At 43.5% G+C, this 27,642-nt stretch overlaps 1 protein-coding gene across 1 annotated transcript in view; it reads left to right on the plus strand.

The window, feature by feature from the left end:
- The window catches only part of Cask (calcium/calmodulin-dependent serine protein kinase (MAGUK family)), a gene marked incomplete in the record, with an annotated part of 363,168 nt that extends 340,395 nt beyond the window's left edge, over positions 1–22,773 (plus strand). Inside the window, 5 exon segments of the mRNA XM_005413251.2 lie at positions 3,172–3,252; positions 3,358–3,438; positions 6,114–6,316; positions 13,605–13,688; positions 17,562–22,773. Coding sequence (XP_005413308.1) covers positions 3,172–3,252; positions 3,358–3,438; positions 6,114–6,316; positions 13,605–13,688; positions 17,562–17,738 — 626 coding nt within the window.
- Positions 22,774–27,642: the final 4,869 nt, after the last annotated feature.

Raw genomic sequence — 27,642 nt, forward strand, 5'->3', positions numbered from 1 at the left:
TCATCCCAGCACTCTTGGAGGCTCAGGCAGGACAATCACAAGTTTGAGCCCTGGCTGGGCACCTTCTTGGCTTAGCGAGACCTTGTCTCAAAACTAAAAACACAAAAAGGGGTGGGGATGTAACTCAGTGTAAAGGCCCTGGGTTCAATCCCCACTACCACAAAAAAAAAACTTTTTAATCTAAAAAGTGGCCCAGAATCTCACTGTCCTGTTAGAATTCCATTTTTTAAAAAATAATAAAAATGGGACTGGAAGTAGAGCTCAGTGGTAGAGTGCTTACATACAAGGGCCTGGCTTCTATCCCCAGCACTACAAAAAATAACAACAGTGAAAGTAATAGGCACAAAACTTTTCAGCTTCTTGATGTACTTCTCTCATAAGCATGTTTTTCTTGATGGAAATATCATTCAGAAGGCAGCAGGTACAAAAAGCAATGCCATAAGCACCCCTGCTTTTATTTTTGCAACTATCATCACCCCATTACCACCGCAAGAAGAAATTGCAAACGATAGAGCAAAGTACAAAGTAAAACTCAAAATGTTTCTATACCTGCGCTCTCTGGAAAGGATTTTTTATAAATCCCCACATGAAATTTCTACATACATGTATATGATAGTATATAAAATCCACTGGCTTTTATATAAGGATATAATTGAATTTTTATTAAAGTGAGTTTGTTTCTTAATGTTATTTATTTGCCTTGTGTTTAGAATATTGCATGATAAAGTTTATTTTGTGCATATTATACTTTTATTTTACTAATAAATGAAAAGCCATATTTCAATGACCCCTGTACATTTTTCATGCTGTCTCACTCCCAATGGCCTCTGTGCATGTAAGTAACCTGTTGAATGACTATGCCTCTGTGTTTTGATGGTTTCATTTTATTAAGTGCTTTTTTATCAGCAAGCAATTTAAAACCTTTAAAATTCAGTCTTTAAGTACTCTCCTAATTTTCCTGTATCTCTTATTTTTAAATATCCCTTTTCATTGTTTCGTAACCCTATGACCACGTGGCAATTGCATTTAGACCAAGTAACCGCTTCATGTTGCCCGTTTGTGGTTAAGACACCAGTGTTTAACATATCTGTTCATTTGTTTATGGTGTTGATTGTTGACATCTAACTCATTCTTATGTGTTTTTCAAACATGACAAGTCTTGGGCTAGGGATGTAGCTCAGTGGTAGAGCCAAAATTTAACCCCGACTACTAAAGAAGAAAAAGGACAAGTCAGTTCAGTAGGACTAAAGTACTAGAATTAAGGCTCTAGGTGGAAAGGGTGTGTGTACCATTCAGAATGCTTGTGTCATCATCATCTTGCTCTTTTATGAGATGCTTGATTGTTTTCATATATTAAAGCATACCAGCCTGTTGACGTACTTCTCTCATAAGCCTGTTTTTCTTGATGGAAATATCATTCAGAGGGCAGCAGGTACAAAAAGCAATGCAATAAGCACCCCTGCTTTTATTTTTGCAACTCTCATCATCCCATTACCACTGCAACATAACCTGATAGTTCTGCAGAAAGCCTCATATTCGTTTCAGTTTTATAAGCAAGCCATTCTGAACACACAAAACATTTGTCTGCTTTTAGCTGTTCTGTGAAAATATACTCTAGAGACTTTCCACCATCCTTTCTGAAATCAAATTACCCATTAATATGCACTAACCCTTATTTTAACATATCATATTTCTATTTATATATTTTTTTCATCCGTAATCCCAGCACTCAGGAGGCTGAGGCAGGAGGATCACAGTGAATTCAAGGCCAGCCTGGGCTACATAGTGAGCTCAAGGCAAGCCTGAACTACATAGCAAGACCTTGTCTTAAAAAGCCAAAAACATAAATAATTTTTGAGAATATTTGATGCTTTTTGTTTATTTGTTTCCAATCTATTGCATTCCAGAGTATCTCATTTCATGGTAAAATTCTGTGCTACTGGGCAGATCATAAGTGTTAAGGACTGAGCTGATAAAACCATTTGACCATATTGTCTCAGAGAGCAGAAGCTCTTGTAACAATTAACCAAAGCATCCCAGATTCCCTTAGGGCACTATGGAATCAATTTTATTGAATTTATTTCAATCCCTATAAAATCCAGGGCTAATTCTGTACTCTTTTAGATAGAAACTTTAGTGCGCGCCTGGCAACGTTTGCATATGACCATGTTTTTAAAATGCAGTAAACATGGACACGTGATTTTAACCTTCTTGTGAGAATTTTCAAGCATGTGTGAGAATCAGACCACGTTGAATTTCAACAAGAATGTTCATTCACTCAGAAAACTTTCACATATTGCCTGCAATTGTTTCTGTAATTGTTCTTCTGTTAAGAGGGAGGTTTCAGAAAACAATATTTTTAAAGTATTTCTTCCCAGCCTGTAATAATTAGAGAACTCCACTTTTGCAAGGGTTCAGACTCTCCTTCATGTTCTTTCCACCCTGTCCATCCTGATTTATCGCACACAGCTTCCCACATAACAGCTGACATAGCTTGAGGGCCAGGGTGATAAGCATGTCCCCCTACTTATCACCCCAAACTTTTCGTAGAATGGCTACCTGGGTCACAATGAAATTTGGGAGATGCTGCTTTAAAACCCTGTGAAACATGTACAGAACTTGACTTTGAAAGGATATAGCATGCCACCTTCATCGACTCTATTGGAAGAACCATGATGTTCAAAGCCAGCTGGCCATATATTTCTCATCCATCTCTAGAGGTGGTCGAGCTGGCCCCTCTCTTAGTTGGCTTTAGTTGCATTCATGCTCTATTCATGTGGTCACTGTCTATAGACTTTTTCTTTTTTTAGTATTGATGATTTCTTAGAATTGTAAAAATATGAACAGCATGTGGTTTTGAATGAATTTGTATGACTTGTTGGATACTGCATGAAAACTTATGCAGTATCCTTTAGAACTGGACTTTATGCATGTATTCAACATATCTTTGGATGCCCCTGGTTCTAAAGTGCATTTTCATTGCTTAAAAATGAAGTTTTCTCCCCTAAGGACTGTATGGCTTAAATGACATGTAAGCCATGTATTATAAATTAGATTCATATTTTTAAAAGACATGGTTTTAATATAACCTAGTTTCAGATAAATTATAATTTATCTACGTGAGATCACCATTCCACAAATTTACCTTTCTTCCAAATCTTTGCATTTTAGTGTTTGATCAATTAGATCTTGTCACATATGAAGAAGTAGTAAAACTTCCAGCATTCAAAAGGAAAACATTAGTCTTATTAGGTAAGTTTAAATATATAAATGGCTTGCTTATTCTTACCTTCAGAACATCTTGCAAATGTTATTAACAATTGTCAATTTTAACATTCTTTTCAAAAAATGACATAGGTGCACATGGTGTTGGAAGAAGACACATAAAAAACACCCTTATCACAAAGCACCCGGACCGGTTCGCATACCCAATTCCACGTAAGCAATGATTCAATCTCTTTCAGTTCTGTTTTTTTCTGTTACTTTTTAACATAACAATTTCATAATGTTTCTGATTACATAAGTAATAACTGTTCGTTGCAGGAAATTTACAATATCCAAAGAAACACAACAAAGAAACTTGGTTAATAATAACCCCAACCTCAATTTTCCAATGATAGGTACCCCTCTAGATGTCTCTTCATATAAATCTATGTATAGCATGTTTGTGTTGTTTGTGGGGCAGTTAGTAACATTAGACTTGTCCATTATGTTCGTAACCTAATCTTTCCAGCAGTGTGCCATAAACATTGTCTAGATGAGTTAGTCTTCAGAAAAATAAGCTGTAATAGTTGTTTCATTTTTCCCTGATACAACAGTATTTCCCTTAATTATTACCTAAATTGTTGACTTGGTGGCACTTTTAAACCCAGCCAGTATGCTATCAGTTTTTTACTATAAGGAATTTCAAGTCTGTAAGGTTTTTAATTCTCCTTATCTTTCTGTGTCTTATTCCTAACTCGTGTCCTTTTCATTTCCTCCACTGTAAAATGCAGTGATCGCACAGGTGCAAAGAGGATTTGAGAGCATGTGCATGAAACACTTAGCAGATGTTGAATAAGTGGTAGCCATCTTACCACTATCATTTCACTACTGTAATTATTGTAAAGTGTAACATTTCAACACCAAAAGCTCTCTGGAAGTTAGCGCTTTATTCAGGGTTGGAAGACTAAAGGAGAATGATTTTTTAAGAGCAATAAGAGAAAACATCAGGTTTGGCTCCTTCCTGAACCAGGGTCAACACCACTTTCTATAATCTGCATACCTCAGAGCACCATGAGGCTTCATAAGATTGCTCTTTATTTACACAAGAAAAGTTTATCAAGTGTCATTACAATTGGTGTTACTGGAGTTTTCTAATAAAGTACTTTCAGATATTCTTTTAATTCTCCTTATGAATAGATCATGAATACTGCAAACTTGGCTAACATTTCCTTCCTCTCCCTCTCCCTCTCCCTCTCCCTCTCCCTCTCCCTCTCCCTCTCTATTTCTATGTTATTAAGTGGCCAGTTAACTAGACTGTTTTTAAACCTTACCTTTGTTAACATCAGTGATGTCTAATCTCTGAAGTATTTAACCCCAAATGTATCTATATAACATATATGTAACTACTGGGGCAACGAAAGATAGTCCACCATCAATATACTCTGACCTTTCTTCAACTTTTGATGTTCCTGGACAAAGGGTTCTTCTTTAACAGGTTCACGACAAGGCTGTAATTCATATGTCTTACTGCCAGACAGCTCTGATTTAACTTCATTTGTAAAAATACCAATAAAAGTGATTATATCCTTTTGTACCATCAGTGATACAAGCCACTCAATGTGGCAGTCATGCATATACCACCAGTGGTTCAAACTGGTGGGGACATGTTCAGTTTTCCATATCTTAATGTCCATGACACTTGGCAGTTCTAATGGCCTAGCAGGAAAGGAAGAATTCCCCCATTGGAGTGGAGCCTCATATGCAGCAAAGAAAAGCATAAATTTGTTCTCACTTGAGGAAAGAAGGAAGCAAGGAGAAAGAGAAGAAACTGAAAGAGAGAGAAAGAACAAAACAGAGAAAGAAAATAAAAGAAGGGAGAAAAGAGAAAGGGAAAGAAATTTAAAACCAATGTGTATGGCTCACCTAGAAAACCATTTGCAAAAGTGTGTTTTGCATATTGGTGTATACTTAAGTACAGTGATGGCGAACCTTTTAGAGCTTTCAGTGATACAAACAGCCCACAGTGGCACATGTGCCATAGGTTCGCTACCACTCCTTTAATATATACACACTTAGATCGGGGGTTGGCAAACGTCTTCTGAAAAGAACCAAGTAGTAAACATTTGAAACTTTGAAAGCCAACTGTCTCTGTCACAACTATTCAGCTTTGCCACTGTAGTATGAAAGCAACCATAGACATTATTCGAATAAAATTTAAAGATAGCAGGCCGTATTTAGCCCATGAGCTACTTTTCCACCTCCTGGTTTGGGTCTTCCACAATAAGTATGGTCATGCCTTGCTAAGATCATTGTGTTTTTATCATAGTATGCCTTTGGCTGTATTCTAACATTCTCTTTATGTGAGGCGCAATAGATCAGCACTGTCCAGTAGAACTTTCTTTGACAATAGTGTTTGGTATCTGTACTGTCCAGTACAGTAGCCATTAGGCACGTGTGACCATTCAACCATCGAAACGTGGCTAGTGAGACTAACAAGCTAAATTCTAATTTTATTTTATTATAATTAAATTTAAATAACCATATGTATTTTTCCATTTTTTTAATTCTTTCTTCCTTCTCCTCAAGCTGAAACTACATTAAGTTGTGTTAATCTTGGGTCATTCCATGTCATTCTCTTGTAGTGACCCATGAAGAATGAACTATATCCCAAAACACTGAAATATTTACCAAACCAAACAACCTATTTGTCTGCTGTGGTCTGATGTACACAGACAAATATAGTCTCAAGAATTTGGTTCTACAAAGCTGCTGGGGCTAGGAACTGGGTTGTGAGATACACACTCAAAACCCCAGAGCTTTTAAGAAGAGATTGAGCCTGGGTAGGTCCACTGAGAACATAAGCTGATCAGCTCAGCCTTCTAAACCTCTTGTGACATGCAATTTTGCAGATACAACAAGACCTCCAAAGAAAGATGAAGAAAATGGAAAGAATTATTACTTTGTATCTCATGACCAAATGATGCAAGACATCTCAAATAATGAGTACTTGGAGTACGGCAGCCATGAGGACGCAATGTATGGGACAAAACTGGAGACCATTCGGAAGATCCACGAGCAGGGGCTGATTGCAATCCTGGATGTGGAGCCTCAGGTACTGCCCAGCCAGCCCGAACCCCCTCCGTGCTGCCTGTATGCTGATAAGCTCAGATTGTGAAATCAAAAATGCTGTCAGAAAGTCATGGGTTGCATAATAACTCTATAAGCTATGGTAAAGTATCAATAGTAAACACTTCGTTGGTTTATAAACAGTCTATAATGCAACTTATGGCTGGACTCAGTGCACACAGCATGTGTTTAAGAAGCAGATTATTCTCTTATGAGGTTTATTATACTCAGAAGCTTTCTAAAGTATCTGATTTGGTCTGTGCCTGCTATCGTCTAACCTCAGAATGAGGCTCTGGAACTTTTTTATCACAACAGCCACCTTGCTCTCTTGGTACAGCTCATGCTAGACCATCAGAGCATCTGCCAGCATCTTATATCCATCACCAGCAAGAAACTGAAACACTCCACTAGCTTTTTAGAAGGCAGGTGTAAATGAGCCCGGACGTCAGATGAAACAGGCATAGAGAGACAGGGTGACTGTCAGCCTGTGCCATTTCCTTACCTGAGGACGGTCCCTGGCCCCGAGCTAAAAGTAGGGAAGCTATGGAAAACTTGGAGAGGACTCAAAGGGGAGCTGGATGCAGAAATGATTAAGTGAGTTGTAAGTATGTGATATGCCAGAAGCAGTAGGAGTTAGTAAAATTTGAAAAGTGGAAAGCTGAATATTTGACAACAAAGGAACGAGGGCATAGCTCAGGGCTAGGTCGTGGGCTTAGCATGCGTGAAGCCCTGGGTTCCACCTCCAGCACTGCAAAAAGAGGGAAAAAATGCTAACAGGCTATTTTTTCATGTCTGAGCACTTAAAGCACTGGAGGAAAGGTTTGGGAATTATAAACATCAGAGAAGGTTACAGGAGAGGCGGTGGGCACCTTTGTGAGTCCCAGGTTGCATATTTCTAAGACTGACCTGTCCCCCAAATCTCTTATCACTTAGAGTAGAATCAGTGCACCACCTGTTGAGCTGGTAGACCAGCTCCCCTCAAGCAGGCTCTGTTTAATCGGATGCTTACATGGCCACCTCAAGCAGGCCAAGTCCCTGTTCAAGGGCCATCACGTGAGACTTGGTCCCCTCGTCATCCCCAAAGTGAAGACAGAGCCTGCATAGCCAGGTCTGTGTGACCTGGGGCCTGACACCTCAGTTTCTGGGCTCTAAGATCCTAACTCATGGCCAGCGCATTCATCTCTTTCCATTTTATAGCACCCGGTGAGGTCTTGAATTTGGAACTTTGGAAACCACACAAGGGTCTGGTTCAGGGGCTAGGGAGGAAAGCAACAGTAGGGTAAACACCATAGGTTACTTAACAGTGAACTTAGACTTATATAGAACTAAATATGATTATGTATAACGCAGATTGATTTTTGTTTAACTACTAATCCCTCCTTACTAGGGATTGGAAAAATCTTCTGGCCAGGGGTGGCTAGAGGCAAGGTCTCAGTCCTGGTCCTGGTCTTCGACATCCTCTCCTTGGGTTCCACACTGGTCTTCACCTGAACGTCGTTTTCTGCTGGTAGTAATGTCTCTAGCAGTATGCTGGCTGCAGGGCTCCAAAGACCCCTCTGCATTACCTAAGTCCACTCTGAAGGGCTTTCTGCCTTATGCGCTGCTGCTGCTGCTGCTGCTACTGCCACTGCCGCTGCCACCACCGCTAGTGCTGCTGCTGCTGCTCCTCCATTCATAGAGTCCAGCTCTCCCTGTCCCTTTACGCTTGTATAGCTGTGCATTGCTCTGCACTGCTGAATGGGAGACCCGTCTCTCGGCCTCATCAGGACAGCCACAGCAGTTCCTTCCACCATTGCACCCGGCCCCAGAGCACCTCCTCACCCCAGCTGGCCACACTGTGCCTGCTCCCCTGACAGCTGGATGAGCTCACCTGCGCTCTTCTCCCCTGCTTCCTGTGCCCTTGCCTCTCAGAACTATGATCTCTCAAGTCCACTGACCCCTGGGGGCAGGCCACAGGCATCCTGGTCTCCACCTGCACCTCTTTCGGCCAGCAGCCCTGGAGATCAGGATGGACCAGGGCCTGCTCCCCTTGCTGGGCTGGCCCCAGGCTCTCCTGCCCAGTCCAGACTCACACCCAGCCCTGGTCACACACTGACCCTTGTGTGCAACAGTACAGTCAGGATGCCCACAGAGTCTGTACCAAGGAGCCTTGCCCTTGGACTTCTCTTCCCTCAGCCCGCTCTGTTTAGGGCTGGCAAAAGTCCTGCTTTCAGGATGCCCTTGGCCAAGCATGACTTACTGTCAGGCAGAGCCTTATTTCTCCAGGGAGGCTCCCTCTAGGACATTTTTCCCCTCTACCCTTTCCTGCCCAGCTCATTAGCATAGCTACTCCACCATACCTCACAGACTGAGTCAATAAACTTGTAGTACACACTTATAGCCCAAGCACTGTGCCAAGAGCTGAAAATTCAATTAACAATCCAAGCTGCGAGGTGAAATTCCTTCCTCCCTAGATAATCAGAAACAGCCCATAACAAGGAAAGCATCTGTGGCATTATTTTAAATCCTCTCACATCTACCACAGTTGGGGCCATTTGCACACACGTACACCATAAAAAGACCACCTGATGCTGGTGTTCAGTTCACCTAGTGCAGGTCTGATACTTGGGGTCATCTTAATTTATTGTAGACACTGAAAGCCAAATTTCTAATAATGCTGTATAATAAGATGTTGTAGTTCAACTTTAAACCTAGAGGGCCCTGGTAAAGACATTAAACTAGAAAAATTAGTAATAACCCGGCTTCTTTTGTAATAATAGTAGAATGTAGTGCTTTATGTTTTACCAAGCACTATTACTTCCTAAACCTTGTAACCCTATGAGATAGAAGTCAGTATCTACTTCCATAGATGAAGAAACCAAGGCTAAATGTGATTGTGACTTGGCCAGGGTTGTACAGCCAATTAAAAGACAAGTTCGTACTGGAACTGTGTTACAGTAATAAGGCGCAACCTTCTCCCACTATACCATTCTACACTGGGCATCTTCTGGGCATCCTAAAGATGGTCCACCCTATATGTAGTAGTACAGTTTAAATCTCAATTTCTTAAAATGTTTAGAAAAATCTATAAGGCAGTGATACTAAAAAAACTACAGAACAGTGGTGGTGAACTTAGGGCACATGTGCCCCAGTGGGCACACAGACCCCTGTCAGCATGCAAGCCAAGTTGCCCCCCCAGCCAAGCATCAGATAACAGGTTTTTTTTTCCTAAACTAAAACCTCCATATTCAGGTTTAATTGCAGTGTTGGCACTTTGCGATAAATAAGTGGATTGTGGCTTGCAGTTTGGGTACTCGGTCTCTTATTAAAGGTTCGCCATAACTACCATAGGACCTATTTCAAGTGGAAATGAAATTACGGCTTAGAACCTAATCCATGCCAGTAAAGCCGAAACTGTAATAGCTCCAGCATATATCAGAGCTTAATGTAACAGTTGTAGATTGATTGATCCATTAGTAATGTTAAAAAAAATAAACAGTAGCAGAATATGAGTAGTTTTGCTTTTGCCCACAAAGGGAAAGATCATCATCACAAGGTAGTCTCCGGCCTTGTTAGGAATCTATACAGTACTTCAAAACAAGAACCTGGACGTGGAGCTCAGTGGTACAGCACTTGTGTAGCATGCAGGAGGCCCTGGGGTCCATCTCCAGGGCTGAAAACACAAAAAGAAGCCAGGTTGTGAGCCGGAGGCCATTTTGTCAAATTGGTTGCCTTTCTAGGGTTACTGTACTCATCCTTAAACTGTTAGATTTTTGTACAAAAAGACTCAGCTACTTACCCTTGTGTACTTTTTAACTTCACAGCCTGGATTAGTTTTATCTGTATCATACTTGAGTCAAATGAGTTTTTATTCCTCGAAGATGCTGAGATTAATTCTTGGCCATACATAGATGAGCCAAAAAATCAATTTATCTCTACAAAAGAAAACTAAACAATTAACTGTGAAATTCATGTTACTTTGACTACTTAAACCTTGTATGTTTTCAGTGATCTTTCTAGAGTGTGAGTGTGCATACATGTGCTCGCTTGTGCTCTCTCCTGCACACTCTCTTTCTGTCTCCTTCTCTATCTCTGTCTCTCATTCTCTGAACTTCTCTGTGGTTCAGAAGGAGAGATTTGCCTGACTGTTAACACATTTGTGTCTCATCTTGAGGAAGAAGGCTCAGAGTTCCTCTTTAAGTCACCTGTTAACTGCCCGAGAGAGGGGAATCCTGTGAGCAGTTCCGTTTCTGTCCCTGAAATGACTCTGAACCTCAGCCAAGCGGAAACTGCACCCAAAATGGCAGCCATTTGAAAGCCATAAGGAGAGCAGGGTGTGGGGACAGAGGCCTTCAGGAACAAGTGAGGAAATGTGTGGTGACTGCTGAACACATGAGGCCTATTGGACATGAAAATCTGTCGGGGTTTGAGGCATCTTAGAATTTTGGACAATACAGTAATGCAGGACAGAAACAGAAAATCAAAGCCATGAGAAGGAAGAAGTAAACATGCTAAGACGGGAGCTACTATAGTTACTATGATAAAGTTAAATTTGTCTCTGAACTTCCTGGCAACCAGGGCAAAGGCAGGACAGATAAAGGCCTATACCTGTTCTTAGACACAAGGGGCATTTGGCGGTGTGATGAACATGGCCTTGGCTGGCGGTTTCCTACAGTAAGTGCAGGTGACCCTCACAGGGTGCACACGCCCATTCTGGCATTGTAACATGGTAGCAGGCTGGAACAGAGAGCATTCAAAGGGTTGCGTAGTGGGCAGGCTGGTCCCCAATAGAGAAAGCGTTTCACACCTGGGCTGTTGTTCTCTACTTCGTCGTCTCTGGGCTCTGTTCAACGTGGAGGCTGGCCATGCGGCACTCCGGAAGGTGCTTTAGGAACATGCAAGTAGGATTTTCCCCCATTTTCGTAGCCCAAAAGCTGGCTGTAGCTAGGATGTGTGCATGTGATGGGGTAGAAGGATGAGAAAATTTTATGTCTCAAATGACCCTGCAGTCACCTGATGCTTGAGCACAAAAAGGAAGGAAAAGAGACCCAAGAAAATATTGACAAAAAGGACTTTTGCTCAGCCCTGTTGAGTTATATGTGGGCTTTTTCATGATTTCTGTCCCTTGCTAAAGTCGTTAGTCACAAAAGGATCGGCAAAGAAATTTCCAGTTACCTCTTACAAAAGTAGATGTATGCAAGCTTGAAGAGCTTTCTTACAGGGGACCCTGAGCCTATGACTTTAATAATTAAAGAACTTTGATTGAGCCACCATACTAACCTATAATCCTAGTACTCTGGGAGGCTGAGGAGGGAAGATTACAAGTTCACATCCAGCCTGAGCCATTTAGTAATTTAACAAGACACTGCCTCAAAATTTAAAAAAAAAAAATTCCAAGGGTCAGGGGATATAATTCAGTGCCAAGGCTCTGAGTTCAATCCCCAGTACCTCAAAAAAAAAAAAAAAGAAAACAAAAAGAACTTTGATGGACAGATAAGACAGTGAACAAGGTTCCTGTAACCTGCCAGAATCCTAGTGAAAGTACAGCTTACACTCAAAAGAACAGTCAAAACCTTTAACGTCGTTTGTCTCTTACATGCCTGTGTACTTAGAAGCCAAGGCATTCCCTTTGGCCAAGAGATCAGCGTGATGTCTACTTGAACCTGCCTCAAAAGACAAATTTTGTGCAAGTCAGATTTATTTTCTATTTTAATGGAATCATAAAGGCAGTTTCTGCCCAGTGCCGTATTGGACATGATAGAGACAACTGAACAGGATGCAGTCTCTGCCCCCAAGGTCCCCAAGGACTTGTGTTTGAACAGGAAGGGGACTTCAGGAGTACACAGAAGGGCCTCAGGGCTCCCAAAGAACTTTCCAGAGGAAAGGACGTTAGGACTGAGTTCAGAAGTATTATTCAGCCGAGCAAAAAGGAGAGCAGGGAAGGAAGGCCCAGGCAGAGAGAGGTGAGGGAAAGGCCAGGGAGCCAGGGAGAGCCTGACCTTTCCAAGAGTGGAGATAGTTCGGGGAGGCCAGTCCATGGGGAGGGGCAAACAGAGGGATGCTGAAGAAGCCGAACATGGCCTAGCTTATGAGGGAGGGACCTGACCTTCATGCCAAGGAGCCTGCCTTCATCTCAAGATCAGCAGCAGCCGTGGAAGGTTGGAGCAAGGCAGCTGTAGGATTTGCATTTCTGAACAGTCATTGTGATAGCAGGGTAGAGTGTAGGTCGGACAACAACAAAACTGGAGGCAGGGAACCGGTCCAGTTGTTATGACAGTAAGCCAATCAGAAATCAGAACAGCAGGAATAGGGGAAAACAAGCAAAGTTAAAGACCATTTAAAAAGCAAGATACATAGATAACAAAATGTTCTTGTTTAAAACAGCAAGATATTTACCCCACACACACGTCAGTCACTTGTGGATTGGGTACCTGGACATGTTGGGCTGTGTCCTTAAAGGGGCGTGTGTAACCTCCACGACCGTCATGTCCTCCTGGGGGAAGAGCTGAAGCAGTGATCCCCCAGCAGAATCTACCCTAGCCACGTGGGTGACAGCTCTGCAGCACCTCTATGCAGAGAGGAGTTTGCATAGTCAGGGCTTTGCTGTGCCCTGGGTGGCAACTGAAAGGGACCCCAAAAGTCCTCTCTTCTGTGCCACATTTTCTAATGGGCCGGTGCATTCTCCCAGCCACACAGTCTCTTGTGGCAGGGCTAAGCTAAAAGGCTCTGGGCCTTGACTCCAGCCTTGGGCAAAGTCCCTTCCCCCACGAACCCCATAGGGCCCTTTCTTCATGGTATATGTAAGTCTGAGTGCACACTTACAGCAGCCAGGATTCACTATCCTGGGTCGGCAATTTTCAGTATGAAATGTGACCAAGTGGGCTCTGGATCGGTGTGAAGCCAGCCTGCAGGTCCAAGTCTCCCTCCAAAATGCTTTTCCCATCAATGAAAATTCACGCTCCAAGTAATAACAGGTTCAAATGAACGATAACCAACCTGGTCAGTGCTGACTTTTATGAAGAAAAATGAATCTGCTTGATTCATGAGATTCATAAGAAAAATGTCCAGCTTGTCAGCCTTTATTTTCTGAAAACTATTGTCCTTCCTTTAGAAGAAAAGAAGTGATATATATATTTTATAAAATTGGTACATTTCATAATACCTTGCCAAAAATTTGAACCTTGGCTTGAATTTTTCAGTTGTCTAAATTCTTATAGACGCATTTGAAAGTCATGTCAGTGATTTCCTCTTTTAAGTCCCTCTCTTCTTTCTCTCGGTCTCTCTTTTTCACACAGGCACTGAAGGTCCTGAGAACTGCAGAGTTTGCTCCTTTTGTTGTTTTCATTGCTGCGCCAACCATCACTCCAGGTTTAAATGAGGTAAGGATGAATTCATCTTTCCCCAACTGAGCACATCCCATCGTAGGGATGCATGTGTGTTGTACACACAACAGCAAAGCCCCATCTCATCAAGGCAGCTAAGCAAAGCCTCTCTTTAATGCTGAGCAGTCTTATTTCCAGAGCTTGAGCTTCTAAAGTCCAAGGATAAATGCCTTGAATCCCTGCCCCCGCCCCACCGCAGTACAGAACGTTTCTGGGTCTCTCACCAGAGTTGCCAGCCCACTCCCTCTCCTGATCGGATTGTTCAAAGACCATAGCAGGCCTGGGACCATTTCTGGATCAAGGATTGCTTGGCCTAAGGAGAGCCATAGGGAATCCATGACCTTGGCCAGGCTTCCCACGTTGCCCCTTCTATTTAGGCCCTGCAGACTACCGAACTTAGAAATGAGCTCTGTCTGGTGAGCCGTGTGACTTAGTGGTAGAGCACTTGCCTGTCATGCACAAGGCCCTGGGCTGCATCCCCAAAGACCTAAAAAATGAGCTGTGCCCCTCCCAAGCCAACTCAAGTCAGCTGCCGGAGAGATGTGCCAGTGAGTGTTGGCTGAGCATCTCTGACGATGCCCACTCAGGAAGCTTTCATCTGAAAGCTGGGCAGGTAAAAGGTAGCGTCGCATGTCCGCTAAGTGTAACAGTGCCTGCCTGCTGTCCCTTTCTTGGTTAAGGAAGTTATCCTGAAGAACTACTGGCCTAAATCCACCCCAGCTTACAGTACAGTTAAATCAAGAATTACACATTTTTACTTTGTGTGCCGTTAGGGAAGGTGAAATTTTTATATTTACCTATATACTCATATTTTCAGTCATCATGTTTTGTCATTTGGTTTGTAAAAGTCATATTCCTTTGTAAAATTCAACTTCCCCATCTTATTTAATACACAAGCATGTTTGAAGCTCCACACTGTGGCTAGCTTTTATCCTTTGGTTACCATGTGTTTTTCTTGAATTATCATCTTTTCTTTGTTTTTGTTTTGCCTGTTTTCTTGCCCTTTTACTAATTTTCCATAGCTGCCAAAATGGTGCAGAAAATTGCCTGTAAGTACCAGCTAGGAGGAGATGCAATACAGCCTTGTTTCTTTTCATAGATGTAGAGTGTAGCCATCTTGTTCCCACAAACCCTTGCTTTGCTGTTAGAATAAAGGCATTTTGTTTTCACTGAGTTAAACCTTGCTTGTGTGTAAATCAAGCCTGCAGACAAGACATCGTCAAAGAAGAAACTGACAAACAGAGCTTTGGCTTAAAAGATCCAGAAGAGGGAGCTTTATTTTTCTGTAAAGAGAACTATGCCAAAAATATGATGCTGTCAGCCATAAATTTTCTTGAATGCTTTCATCAGCCCAGCTTTCTGAGCAGATCATAAACTCTGCGAGTGGGTTTTGCAGCCCGGGACTGTATATTCAAACAGGCTCCCACAGCCCAGAGAGTGACTTCATAGGAACTGTTCCTTCTCATACTGGTAGCAAACACACCCATGCTTGGGTGAGTGCTTGTCTCCTAAAATGGGGCTATTGCATTGCATTCATTATAAAGTAGAGCCACAGTGAAAATGCTATGCTTTTTAAGTGCAAGCAGAATGTGTGTTGGTTGGGCATGGTGGTGAACACCTATAATCCCAGCACGTGGGAGGCTGAGGCAGGAGGATAGCAAGTTCAAGGCCAGCCTGGGCAACTAAGCAAGATCCTGTCTCAAAATAAATTTTTTTAAAGGGCTGGGGATGTGGCTTATCACTAGAACACTTACCTAGCGTGTGCAAGGCCCTGGGTTCTATCTCCAGCATAAGGGAGGAGAGAGAGAGACAGAGATAGAAAGAGAGAGAGAGAAAATATGAATGAGAAAGACCCAGTATGAGAGAGAAAAAGGAAGGAAAAAAGAACGAATGGATATGTGTTGCTAGGACCTTGGGAGGTGGTTAGTGACTGAGGCCTTATCAACACTGCCCCGCGGCCCTTAACAGTGAGTTTCAGAGTGTGCCGGGTCACGGTCCTAATAGGAAAGGCCAGAGTGCCCAGCCACTCACTGCTCCCATGTCTGCCCAACCCCCTCCCCTTGCAGGGCTGGGAGAGAATCCAGCTGGTCTCTAGTCTCTTTATCTCACTTCTGCTGCCCTGTCCAGAGCGGCCCAACCAAACCGAGGTTGGTCTGGCCCTCTCAGGGGCCTCATCACAAAGGGTTTCTTGCAAATGACAGAGAGACCTCAGAGAAGAGGAGGAGGGGCCCTAAGTCAGCGAAGGGTGGCCAGAGCTCGTAGGTCCCTGAAGTCACCTCGTCTTTTATTTTCTGTAGAGATCTATCTTTGTCATGCTGCGCCTTCATTCCCTTCATTCCCTAGGAGAATCACTTGGTCCCTCAATTACAGATTTAATAATTTTAAAATCGTACAGTGGCCAGTACTGGCCAGCCAAGTGCTTGTTCTCTCCACAGTGTTTATTAAGCACTTGCTGTGTGCCAAGCATTATGCCTAGAGCCAATGCACAGTAATGACAGGCCACACAAGACAAGTTTACAACTAGTTGGAGAGAGGGATGCTAATCAAGTAAACAGATATTTAATCTCTATAGATTGAAGGTTTATGCCAATAGTTCACCTACCTGGCATTTGGCAAGTACAAGGAGGTGGAGGTTCAGGTGGTTAGTTTGACTTACAAAATTTCCTAGTTTAAAATTAAAACTTAGCCTTTGGGAGTTTAGCCTAACAAATTTAACCCATGAAGAGGTAGAGGCAGACCTCTTTCCACTGGTCTTAAGAGATCCCACTCATGAAAGAACTATTGTTTTGTTTTGTTTTGCTTTGGGGTTGGTTTTCTGGCTTTGTGTTTCTGAGACAGTGTCTCACTCTGTAGCCCAGGCTGGCCTTGAACTCACAGCAGTCCTCCTGCCTCAGCCTCCCAAGTGTTGAGATTAAAGGTATGAGCATCATACCTGGCTCAAGACCTGCTAGTGAAAAACAGTACTTACATGACAAACTTAGGACACCAAATTCCCTCATCTGAGTGAGAGTTCTCAAAATCTGTAGCAAGCTGTGGTGTAAGGAACATCTTTGCCATAGCAGGCCTCCCTTGAGTTCAGTAGTTTCTCTTCCTTCAGAGTTGTTTTCATAAGAGATATGAGTACATGGGGACCGTGATATCTATCTAACCCCATCCAGTGCAGACCAATCTGGAGGGATTCATCAGACACCTGTTGCTACTATATGTAGAAAAAGATCTGGTCCGGCCATTATATAACACCCAAAAAGCTTTTGACTCTAGCCCCCACTGCCACTGAGTGAGGCCCATTAAACATAATTGAATTCTTGGAACATGCTGAACTTTTAAGTAGAAAAGGCAAAAATACAACTTAATTTGTTGTCCAAAGGCAGATGCATATTGCATAGGTAAAAATGCAGCTGGGCCCTGAATGAACTTTGATGACCAAAGGGTGGGTGCCCAAGAGCTTGGTCCTCACCACCACAGCCCTTCCAGCAGGTGGACGGGTCACCCTGCAGGCCTGGGCTGCAGGAACAAGGAACGACCCTTCCTGTGGCCTCAGGCCCACTGACTCGGGCAGGCACAGCTAGGTCCACTAGGGGCGATGTGTTTGCTGAAGTGTCTGTTTTGTCTGGTTTGTCCCTGGAGCCCCTGTTGCATGTCGCAGCTGCCAGCAGGAGTTGTAGAACCCTGCCCTCACAGGGACCGTCGTCTCCTCCATCAGGGAGCCGTCTTGGCCTTGTGCCCAGGTGTGGCACGTCAAGCACGGTTTGGCCCTGCCCATTTCTGACTCTGGGACAAAAGGTAGGAAGAGAAGAAAGAGTGCATCTGACTCCTGTCTCCTGTGTGCTCTCCCTCCCCACCCCACCCATCCACGCCCTCCCCACCTAGGACGAATCTCTCCAGCGCCTGCAGAAGGAGTCTGACATCCTGCAGAGAACGTATGCGCACTACTTCGATCTCACAATTATCAACAATGAAATCGACGAGACAATCAGACATCTGGAGGAAGCCGTGGAGCTCGTGTGCACAGCCCCGCAGTGGGTCCCGGTTTCCTGGGTCTATTAAGCGTCTCCCCAGATCCCTGAGCAGAACTGGGAGCCACCTCATCCATGGAAACGCCTCTTTGTTACCGGCCTTGTGTCAGCAGGTCATGGTCCCTAGAGACTACCTAGTTGTAGTGTGACCTACATTTATAATTATTGTCATGTCCGAATAGATAGGAGGAGAAAAACAATTACACACTAATTTAAAGAGACAGTATCTTTTTTAATCAGTTCTCCTAAACTTTAATAAAATGTATCTTTAAATGTATGTATTATTCAATCCTTTGGAATGTTATATTTTTGGAAATCATAGCTTTTTATTTCCAAGGCCCCTAAAAACTGCACAAAATAGATGCTGCTTTCTATAATCTATTTTAATAATAATAAACAATGATTCTGTTACCTTGACTGGGGGTGGAACACTACATTCTTTTTAGAGTCTGATTTTATGGATTGGAATATCTTTCTTTCCTCTATTTATTTGAAATAATTAGTCTAGCGATTACAAAACAGTCATAAATTTTTAAAGGCCTTTTTTTCTCTCTCTTTTTTTTTAGAATAGCATTTTTTTTAAGTCCTTTATGTAACATCCAGATAATGTGATACTGTCTCTTTGAAGCACCCTGTAAACCTTTTAGAGATTTGAAGTTGGGTCTTGACTCTTAATGCATGTGGACAGTCGCGAGCGTTTATGCTGTCGGTGTGTCTGTGTTGGAGAAAACAATCTGTAATCTACAGCAAAGTACATTCCGTTCACGGGGCACACCCAGGGGAATAAGAATACAATGCTATTATGACTAAGTTGTAAACCTATGCACATCCCTTGCATTTCGGGCAACTTTATAAAAAAGAAAAAAGAAAAAGAAACTGATTTTTATTAATAATAATCATGTAGTGAAATGTGTTTGTAATTTTGTCTCAATTTAATTTGTTGTAAGGTGGGAGGGGGAATTGCTGGTTTCACCATTTCAGATCTGTGTTGTCTAAGAGTATTAATGTTTTAATTAAGCAAAGAAATGAGGATTTTTAATCTGTATGTAATTGTTTTAAAGCACCCATTTTAAGAGAAAATACTGTGCAATGAAGAAAACCAGTTTAGGCATTTGCTATAAACTGAATTATTCCAAAAGAATAATCTATAACAGCCCTGTAAATTCCTTTAAAATGATGAACTAACAAGACAGTCTGACCAATTTTTTTAAATATACTTCCTTTTATGTGCTCAATAATCAAATGCCTTTGGGTCCTTCATTTCATTATAGATTTGTTCAGGTTTCTAAGCTGCTGATCTTTTCGATTCGCTAGTTTGGTAGATGCTCACTGACCCACTGAAGGCCCGGGAGTGAGCATCAGCAGGCAGGGTGACACAGCAGCCTGCCTGGGCGCAGCTTGGACCGTGCTGTCTCGCAGGGCCGCCTGTGGGCTTTCCTTCCTCTTGCTGTAGCCCTTGGCACGGGGCATCATCTGTCCTTGTTGCTTGAGAGCCTTGCACCATCTCATCGCCCTGCCATGAGTCCCATTCTTCCGGTGCAGGAGGTTCGGGCTGGGCGTCCCCAGCCTCTTTGCCAAGAGGTCAGTAGAATGTTTTTCCGTGACGCGTGAGGGTGTGAAGTGCTGCCAGTGACCTGCGATCCTTGAAAACACTCCATCGTTTTTGCTTCTTGTAGGTTAGATGGCCTCTGTCACTTTGTGCCTTGGCAGGATGCGCGGGGTGTGTCTGGAGCTAACAGCTCCTCTTTGAGGGACCGAGGAGAGAAGGCATTTTTGTATACTCCTCTGACACTGTCAGCACCCCAGCCCTGATCTACCACTACTGAACACGGCCGATGTTTTGTTTCTGAAATCGTTCCCACCAGTGGCAGGACGGGTCTGCAGCTTACTGACGAGGCGGTGAGTGAGCTACTTTTGTTCGGCCCCACCGTGGGGTGACCAAGCACACCAGAAGCAAGTCCAGCAGTGGTCTCGCCCTAGATAGAGAGAGACACATTCAAAGAGCTGTTTAGGGCTGTGTCAGGACTGACTTAAACCTAACTGATACCAAGGCCAGCTGGTCCTTCCCGCAGCGGCACTGACCACAATCCTGGCTCCGCTCAGTGTCACAGTGCCCACACTACCTCTTTTCCAGTGAAGCACAAAGAAGAACACAGCTGACACACGGAAGCAGAGACGCCCCTCCCTCTGGTAGAAACCCTCATGCCCCTGCTCGCTTTCTGCAGGCTGGGAGAAGCACACAGGCAGGCCTCGTTCTTGCCAGTGTGTGGATGGCAAAATCCCTGCACCTAGAACACATCGACTTCTCAAACAGGTCATCTGTTCCATCCCACTGATACACATCTTTCTAAAGCAGTGTCTCTGTGACCCAGCAGAGAATGCTTGCGGTTCTGAGTTCAGAGTAATTTCAGTGCATTGCTATGTTACAAATGTCCACGAAGCAATCAGAGAAAATTACTAAAAGCTTCTTTGCTGCCTCCATTCCATCAGCAGAAACATTTTTTTTTTCCTTTTAAAGGCCAGAGCAAATGATTGCATTACTAAATTTTATCAGTGGTCAATTGAAGTGCTCCCCAGAACCATATTCTGAAGGTGATCCCCACCCCCAGCCCACTCCCCACGGCGGGTCAGGGAGTGTTGTGATGTGTAGAGTTTTTTTGTGAAAAAGATGAAATGTCCCGATTTTCTAATCATAAGACAGTAATTACTTTGCACAGGTAGCATATTCCATTTTAACACTGAAGAGGAAAATATCACTCAATTTAATTCATCTGGAAGTTTCCCGGTGTCAAGATAACATTGTAGCTTTTTTAGATGCAATTAAATGTATCTCCTGTCAGGTGAGATGGTTTAAAATATCTGCTCAGAGAGAAGAAGTGGTTGACCTACTTTTTGCTATTTGCATTCAGAAGCCATCCTCCCGGCCCATCCTATTGGTGGCAGAATAGCTAAAGACGTGCAGAGTTCCTCACCGCATGGAGAAATGTAGGAAGTGTCCCTGTCCCGGTGTCCATCTCCTGCTGCTGAGCCTGGCCAAGCAGGCCAGGCCTTCCTCTGGAGCTACTATTATCTTTGCAAGCTTTTGATCTCCGTGTTCCTTTGTTTGTTTTTAAATTGCTTGTAGTTATGTCTTTATTAAGGCTTCGAGTTCAGTCCTTGCAAAAGTTGAGTCAATCAAGCCACCCTCCAGGAAACCGGACAAGGGAGCATCCCACAGTGCAAACTGCCCCTGCAGGGCAAGGCAGGCCAAAGCACATTTCACATCGGTTTCTTAACTTGGGGCAAAGGTAAGCTTAGCTTGCTGCTAAAGCTACGAAGAGAACAGATGGATTAGTAAACCCTTTAATAAAAATGTCTCTTTGGGAAAAGGAAAAGCACCTAGCAGTCAGCATTGCAAAAGCAAGCCCCTTGCGGTCCTCATCCCTGTCATCAAACTGGTGTGCATTTTGTGTTTCTCACCTTCTCAGAACTGAACGCAGCCTCCTCAGGCCATCCTCCTTACAAGGGCTTACAATCCTGAGGCTCCCTGTGGCCGCCAGAGGAGAAAGGCCCCTGAACGCATCTCTTGTTCTGCGCCTCTGATTCATTCTTCTCTTAGAGATCTTGCTTCTTCTCCCTGCGGCTTACAGAAGGGCTACACGCTGTGATCTCTACTCATTTCATTGGGTACAGCTTTCTCTTTCCTGACCCTTTGGAAGACAGGGTGTCCTCTGTTCAGTATCTCCAGTTACAGGACCAGACTGAGGCTTACTGCGTGGTTGGCTCTGCCCGAGCACTCACGTCCATCCACCTTAAACCTGGAGATACAGCACGTCTCACACTGCCCAGCCTAGGGAGTGAACTTCAGCTGTCACACCCAACCAGGAAATGGGGAAAGGCGAGAAGAGTCTGTTTTCCGCTATTTTCCCATCTGATCTTTTCCCTGGCGCCCTTGGGCAGCAGTAGGTGGGCACACAGGGACCCCAGAAAGAGCAGTGAGAAAAGGGCAGCATCATCTCTAGAGCAGGCACTCCCAAGTCTGGCTCTTCCCGGGGAGAGAAGATTCTGAGTTCCCACCGCCTCTCACCTGATCCTCCGTCAACTCCCCTGAGCCTGTGCAAATGGACTGAGCAAAAGAAAATAGGGTTGTTTGCAACCACACAGGAGTCCCCGTTTCTGGCCCCAAGCATGACTCTAGCTCTCCATATATGTGCAGAAACTTGGAACTTGGTTATCACTTAGAGTCAGCTCCATTCTCCCCGGAGCGTGACCGTGGGGGCATGCCAGTGTTCTTACCGATGCAGGCCTGGGGTGACTGTCCCTGGGCCCAGGGGAAGTAAGGAGTTGTGCTTGGGAGTAGAACTAGGCCTCCCTCCACCACGAGTAGCCCCACTTTTTTTTTTTTTCATTTGGAACAGATCAAGAAGTGGGGGCCTTGATTGCCAGTCTTAGCTGTCCCCGGAATGGCCTCCACACAGGCGGGGGCAGCTCCCAGGTGCAAAGGCTGCGCGGCCTTCACGTGCTGAGACCAGAACATCGTGTTTCATTGCAGTGTGGGCGCGTCGCCATTCAGACTCAGTTCTGGGGTGGTTTTGCATAAAGTTTTGCCAACGTGTTCTTTTTTCTGTATGTATTATTGCCTTTTTATAAAAGGTTTTGAAGTATTGTCTCAGTGATAAAAAGAGAGAGATGTTAATGGTTGTTGTATATTTCACCGTATCCAATTGTAAGTATTTGCAGGGTACAGCAAAGCCTTAGCTTGCAAGAAGAGCTGAAGGGATTGGAAAGGTTCGGATTCTTTGTAAATGTCCTGCTTTTCTTTCTCTCTGTGTGTATCTATTTACATGCCTTAGCACACGCCCTCCCGTCCTGATCCCGCAACCACAGCGCTGGTGTGCTGCCAGCACAGTGCAAGTGGAAACCCTAATCAGTTATCTCGTGTGACAGGGAAGAAGAGAAACTCCATAGTATTCTTTGTAGAATATACATACCTGTAGGATGCTGTGTAATGGGAAACCATAGAATTTGGGCTCTTTGTCATTTCAAAGTTGGAGAAATGTATGAATAAAATGTATAAAACATGAAAAGTCAGTCGTCTCCTCAGATTGCAGGGCAAACAGCTCGGGGGCAAGCAACGCAAGGGTTAGAAGGAGAGGGATAGCCCAGTTTCTGAAGACCCCTGTAGCGTTCCCCTCCAGGCGGGCGTCACAGACCTCCTCCGAAAGGACCAGTGGAAGAGGGACAGCTCCTGCCCTCCCAGAGGTGCTCATCCCAGGTTCCTGGTAACCACGCCGGAAGTCTCCGTCCTCGGCTAGGCTCCGGCTGCCACAGAGAGCAGCGCAAGCCTAGTTCCTTTCATTTGAGTGCAGATTTAAAATAGCTTCAGATTTCTATAAAAAAAGAAAAAAAAGCCAAGTTGTGACATCTGCTAGAAATAGAAGTCTAAATTGATTCTAATGATGTAAGCGCCACAGCACAGAAAACGTGGCCCTCACGTGACACTTGAACGCCATAAGAGGAAGCCTATTCCTGTTGTCGCTCTGCCCTATGATACCTTTGCTGTTCTGCCATTTGATTGGGTCCCTGGCTGGGTCTGCTGTACTCGCTCCTGCCTTTGCCCTAAGCTGTGCTCAAGCAAAGAGCCTTAGCAGTGTCATGTGTTGCACACAGCACCAGAGAAGGGCGGTCTGAGTGTACTTGCCTGGTTCACTTTAAGAAGGAACCATAGCAAGGAAACATGAAGTAGGAGTGATTATTTGCTCAACTCAAACTTCACATTATGAAAGATAGAGAGAAGAACCAAGATCCCACTCAGACGTAGAAAATTGAGTCCCTGGCCTGATTCAGGGACTTGCAAACTGTCTTTCTGCAGACTTCTCATTCTAGATGGACAAAAGAGAAAAAGTGTAATGCTCTCATCAAGTTTTCCTGAGCGTCATGGTATTTAAGAAACATAAGTATGCCAATATTAAGCTAGTAGAAATAAATACGAACTTACGTTTCCATGTTTTACCCTGTCAGCTGTAATATGGTAAGCTGAATAAATAACACCGGGTATCACCCCATGGACTCTTCAGCAAAGGCCAGTGATCTGCAAGACACAGGCAATGACACCAGTGCAGAGTGGCCAACAGTGACCCTGAGTCCTGGAGTTCAAGGTCACTGAGGTAGCAAGCTCCTTGAAGGAATAATGTAGTAGTACAAGCTGGCAACCCAGCCAAACGGAACGGGGGCTCTGGGAGAGAATGTTCTAGAAGGTGGCATCTGACTTTTACGATGAGTGAGTACAGCAGACATGGGAACTGAGGACAAAATCCCACGATTCTGGCCATGGGGGGAGTGCTACCGCCACACCTGTTCCTCCTTCTGCTCCCCACAAGGTGGGATGCAGAAGCCACTTCTGCCATAGACATGTTCTTAGGTGCGACCACTAAAAGCCCAAGCTACTGCTGGTGCCTTCTTTGCTCCTTGGAAGGCAGCTTTGCATCCTGCCCCCCCCCGGCCACGCGCCCCGCAGAGCACCGGAGTGTTCCGATGGGTGACTGGAGGCGACCGCACAGGAGACCGTGCTGGGACCTCGCAGATGGCTCCAGGCCTTCAGGGGGTCACCCGAGGATGGAGATGGGGAATGGGGCCACGCAAGGCAGGTCGGCCACACACCCGCAGCTTTCCACAGAATACCCCCGGGACCTTCTGGGTAGAGGGAATGCTCGCCTTTCTCATTTGGGCTGGTGGTTAGAGGGGTGTAGACAAAGATCGGAACACATCCAAGTGAACACCTAGGATACGTGCATTTTACTTTATATACAATATATCTGGTTACAGGAAAAGAAAGGCTATGATCATTTTCACAGGTGCCCCCAAAATTGACAAACTTCAACACCCAGTTCTAATTTTGAAAGAAACAAATGCCCCAAAACCCTTCAAATAAGATGGGAGGGGCTGGGGATTTAGCTCAGCGGCAAAGCGCCTGCCTGGCAAGCACAAAGTCATGAGTTCAATTCCCGGTACCGGAAGAAAAAATGAAAAACAAAAAAAAAAAACAAAAAACAAAAAAAAACCAAACCAAATAAGATGGGAAGTATCCTGAGCAAATGAAGACGAGCCACTGTGAGCTACAGCCAATATATTTCACCTAAACGTGACACAATGAATGCATTGAAATTCCCATTATTTTCAGATTTCCTAAATAACACGTGATCTTCACAGAACAATTAGGAAATATGGATAAACAAAAAGAAAAAGATTCAACTAAATTCTGCCACACAGACAAATGCTCACTACTTACACCTGTAAAGTGAGTATAAGTCTACAGAAATGTATATTTTAATGCAGTCAGGGGCCTCCTAAACCCTGTTCTCTTACTTCCTTGACATCTCCTCCCTTATGATTATTTACTGTTGCTTTTAAAAGTGTTCAAAAACTGAATGAAGAAGTATAAGCACTGGAAAAAAAATGAGGCCAAATGGCCCACATCTGCTAATAATATCATTGTGTGCCTTGAAATTCCAGCGAGCACTAGACGGCCATTTCAGTCCATAAGGAGCAGTTACAAAACACTTAGAAATCAATAGTGTTCTTACCTATTAGCCATAAAGTTAGTAAATGTAACGGTACAAGAATGCTGTTCCCGACTGCAACAAGTTCTTTAAAAACTGGCAAAGTTCATGGGCTCCATATGAAAAAACCACAAAGCTGCACTGCGAATATGAAAGACTTGAATAAACAGAAATGTCCTTGGATGGAAGGACTAAATGTTTTCACGGCACCAGTTCTTTCCAAATTAATGTGTGGGTTTAACACAAGACCAACTCAAAATCAAAGTAAAGATGTTTTTGGACCTCCACAAAATAGCTGTTCGTCTGGACAAATGAACAGTGAAAAAATGAAAGGGAATTTTTGATAAAAAAGAGTAAATGAGGGTGAGTAGCCCTTCCAGATGTTAATCGGTTCTCAAGCTAAAACACCTAAGACATCATACACCAAAGCGAACTTCACGCTACGTAAAGATATAAATATAAAAATGGAGAGCAAATGAAAAGAAAATATAATTAGGCTGTCAGTAACACTCTGGAAGAGGGAAATTTTTAAGTTTATACAAGGGAAAGAAATCACAAAGCTAATGAAAGATTTGGGGGTTTTATTTATTTGTATTTTATTCTTCAGTGCTGGGAGGGGAGCACATTTTTATGAAAAAGGTATAGACCACACACTGGGCTGGGAAAGACATTTAGCAGCAAATATGCCATCCAAAGGATTAATGTGTTTATTATATAATGAACTTACATGACCCGGTTAAAAATACAAGCATTCCAGCAAATGAACAGAGGACATGAACACTTAACAGACCCTAAATAGAGCTGCCTGTGAACTCCCCCTCCCATTCAGGGGGGCCCTACAAGTTGCCTCCTAGGAATAAGGGGGGACCGTGTAAGTACATCCTCGGCTTCAAATCTTCTCAAGCCCTGAGACTTCACTGAGGGGACTGGAGAGTATTTGTCCCCCAGGTGCCACACAGAAGAAAATGTCATTTGCCTCTTAAGGAAAATGCCATCATCCTAGGCCTCAGATAATGGCGACAAGTACTTTAGCAGATACGATGTCTAGTATGCCAAAAAAATTAATTAGGTACATGAGGAAAAAACAGGTAGGTAGATGCATACATCTATATAAACAAACAGCAATAATGTCTCCAGTTTTAAATATACATAGAATTAAAATGCATGATAATTCTGACACAAATTGGGAAGGAGATTAACAGAGTTAATGTTTTAAGGTCTTTACAAGGTCAGGAAGAAGGAATTAGCATTAGGAATTAATACAGAAGATATTTGTAGTCTACGGCCATACCACCCTGAACGCGCCTGATCTCCTCTGATCTCGGAAGCTCAGCAGCATCGGGCCTGGTTAGTACTTGGATGGGAGAAGACATTTGTAAATCAAGGGTGAAAGTTTGTAGTAACCACTGGAAAAAATTAGTGTGTAACTTTCAAGATAAATTAGGACATTAAAATACAAATCATTAGGAAAGAGACTGACAAAGTAGGCTATTAAATATAGGGTCTTCTTGTCAAGCATGGTGGTATAATCCTAGCACTCAGGGAGACTGAGGAAAGAGGATCCCAAGTTCGGGCCCAGCATGGGTAACTTAGTGACTTAGTGAGCCCCTATCTCAAAATGAAAAATAATAAATAGATGGCCAGGGATGTAGCTCAGTGCAAAGACCCTGGGTTCCATTCAAGTACCCCTCTCCCCGCCAAAACAATGAGTCCAATTACCAAACACTGAGAAAAGGAACTCGGGAAAACTGATGATGCCCCCAAACCTTTTTTCTGAAATGACTCTTTTGGCTACAAAAGTCAGTCATCAAGTAAAAGGCATGATATATCATGTCATCGTACAATTTTGTACAAAAAATACATAAAAGGGTGGGGGTTTTTTGGGTTTGTTTTTTTGTTTTTGTTTTTTGGTACCAGGAATTGAACTCAGGACCTTGCGCTTACCAGGCAGGCACTTGTGCCACTGAGCTCTATCCCCAGCCCCCATGAAAACATTTTGGTTTGGTTTGGTTCGGTTTATTTGTTTATTTGTTTTTTGTTTTGAGACAGGGTCTCACTATGTAGTTCAGGCTGGCCTTGAACTCACTATGTAGCCCAGGCTGGCCTCAAACTCACGGAGATCCTCCTGCCTCAGCCTCCCAAGTGCTGGGATTACAGGCATGTACACCACCACGCCCAATGAAAACAAAATACATAAAAACATTTTTAGGGTGCTTTAAGCAATATATGTAACTGAAATGTTATACAGTGACTCCCACTTATTTTGATACATCTTTTTCCCCGTGGTGATTTCAGGATCTTCAAGACAATATAAATATTTCAGAACTATTTGGCCATTTGGGAAAACACCTACACAATACCTCAGCAGGGGGCTGGGGATTTAGCTCAGCGGCACAG

This window comes from Chinchilla lanigera, unplaced genomic scaffold, assembly GCF_000276665.1.
Source record: "Chinchilla lanigera isolate Chin_1 unplaced genomic scaffold, ChiLan1.0 scaffold00164, whole genome shotgun sequence".
NCBI lineage: Eukaryota > Metazoa > Chordata > Mammalia > Rodentia > Chinchillidae > Chinchilla > Chinchilla lanigera.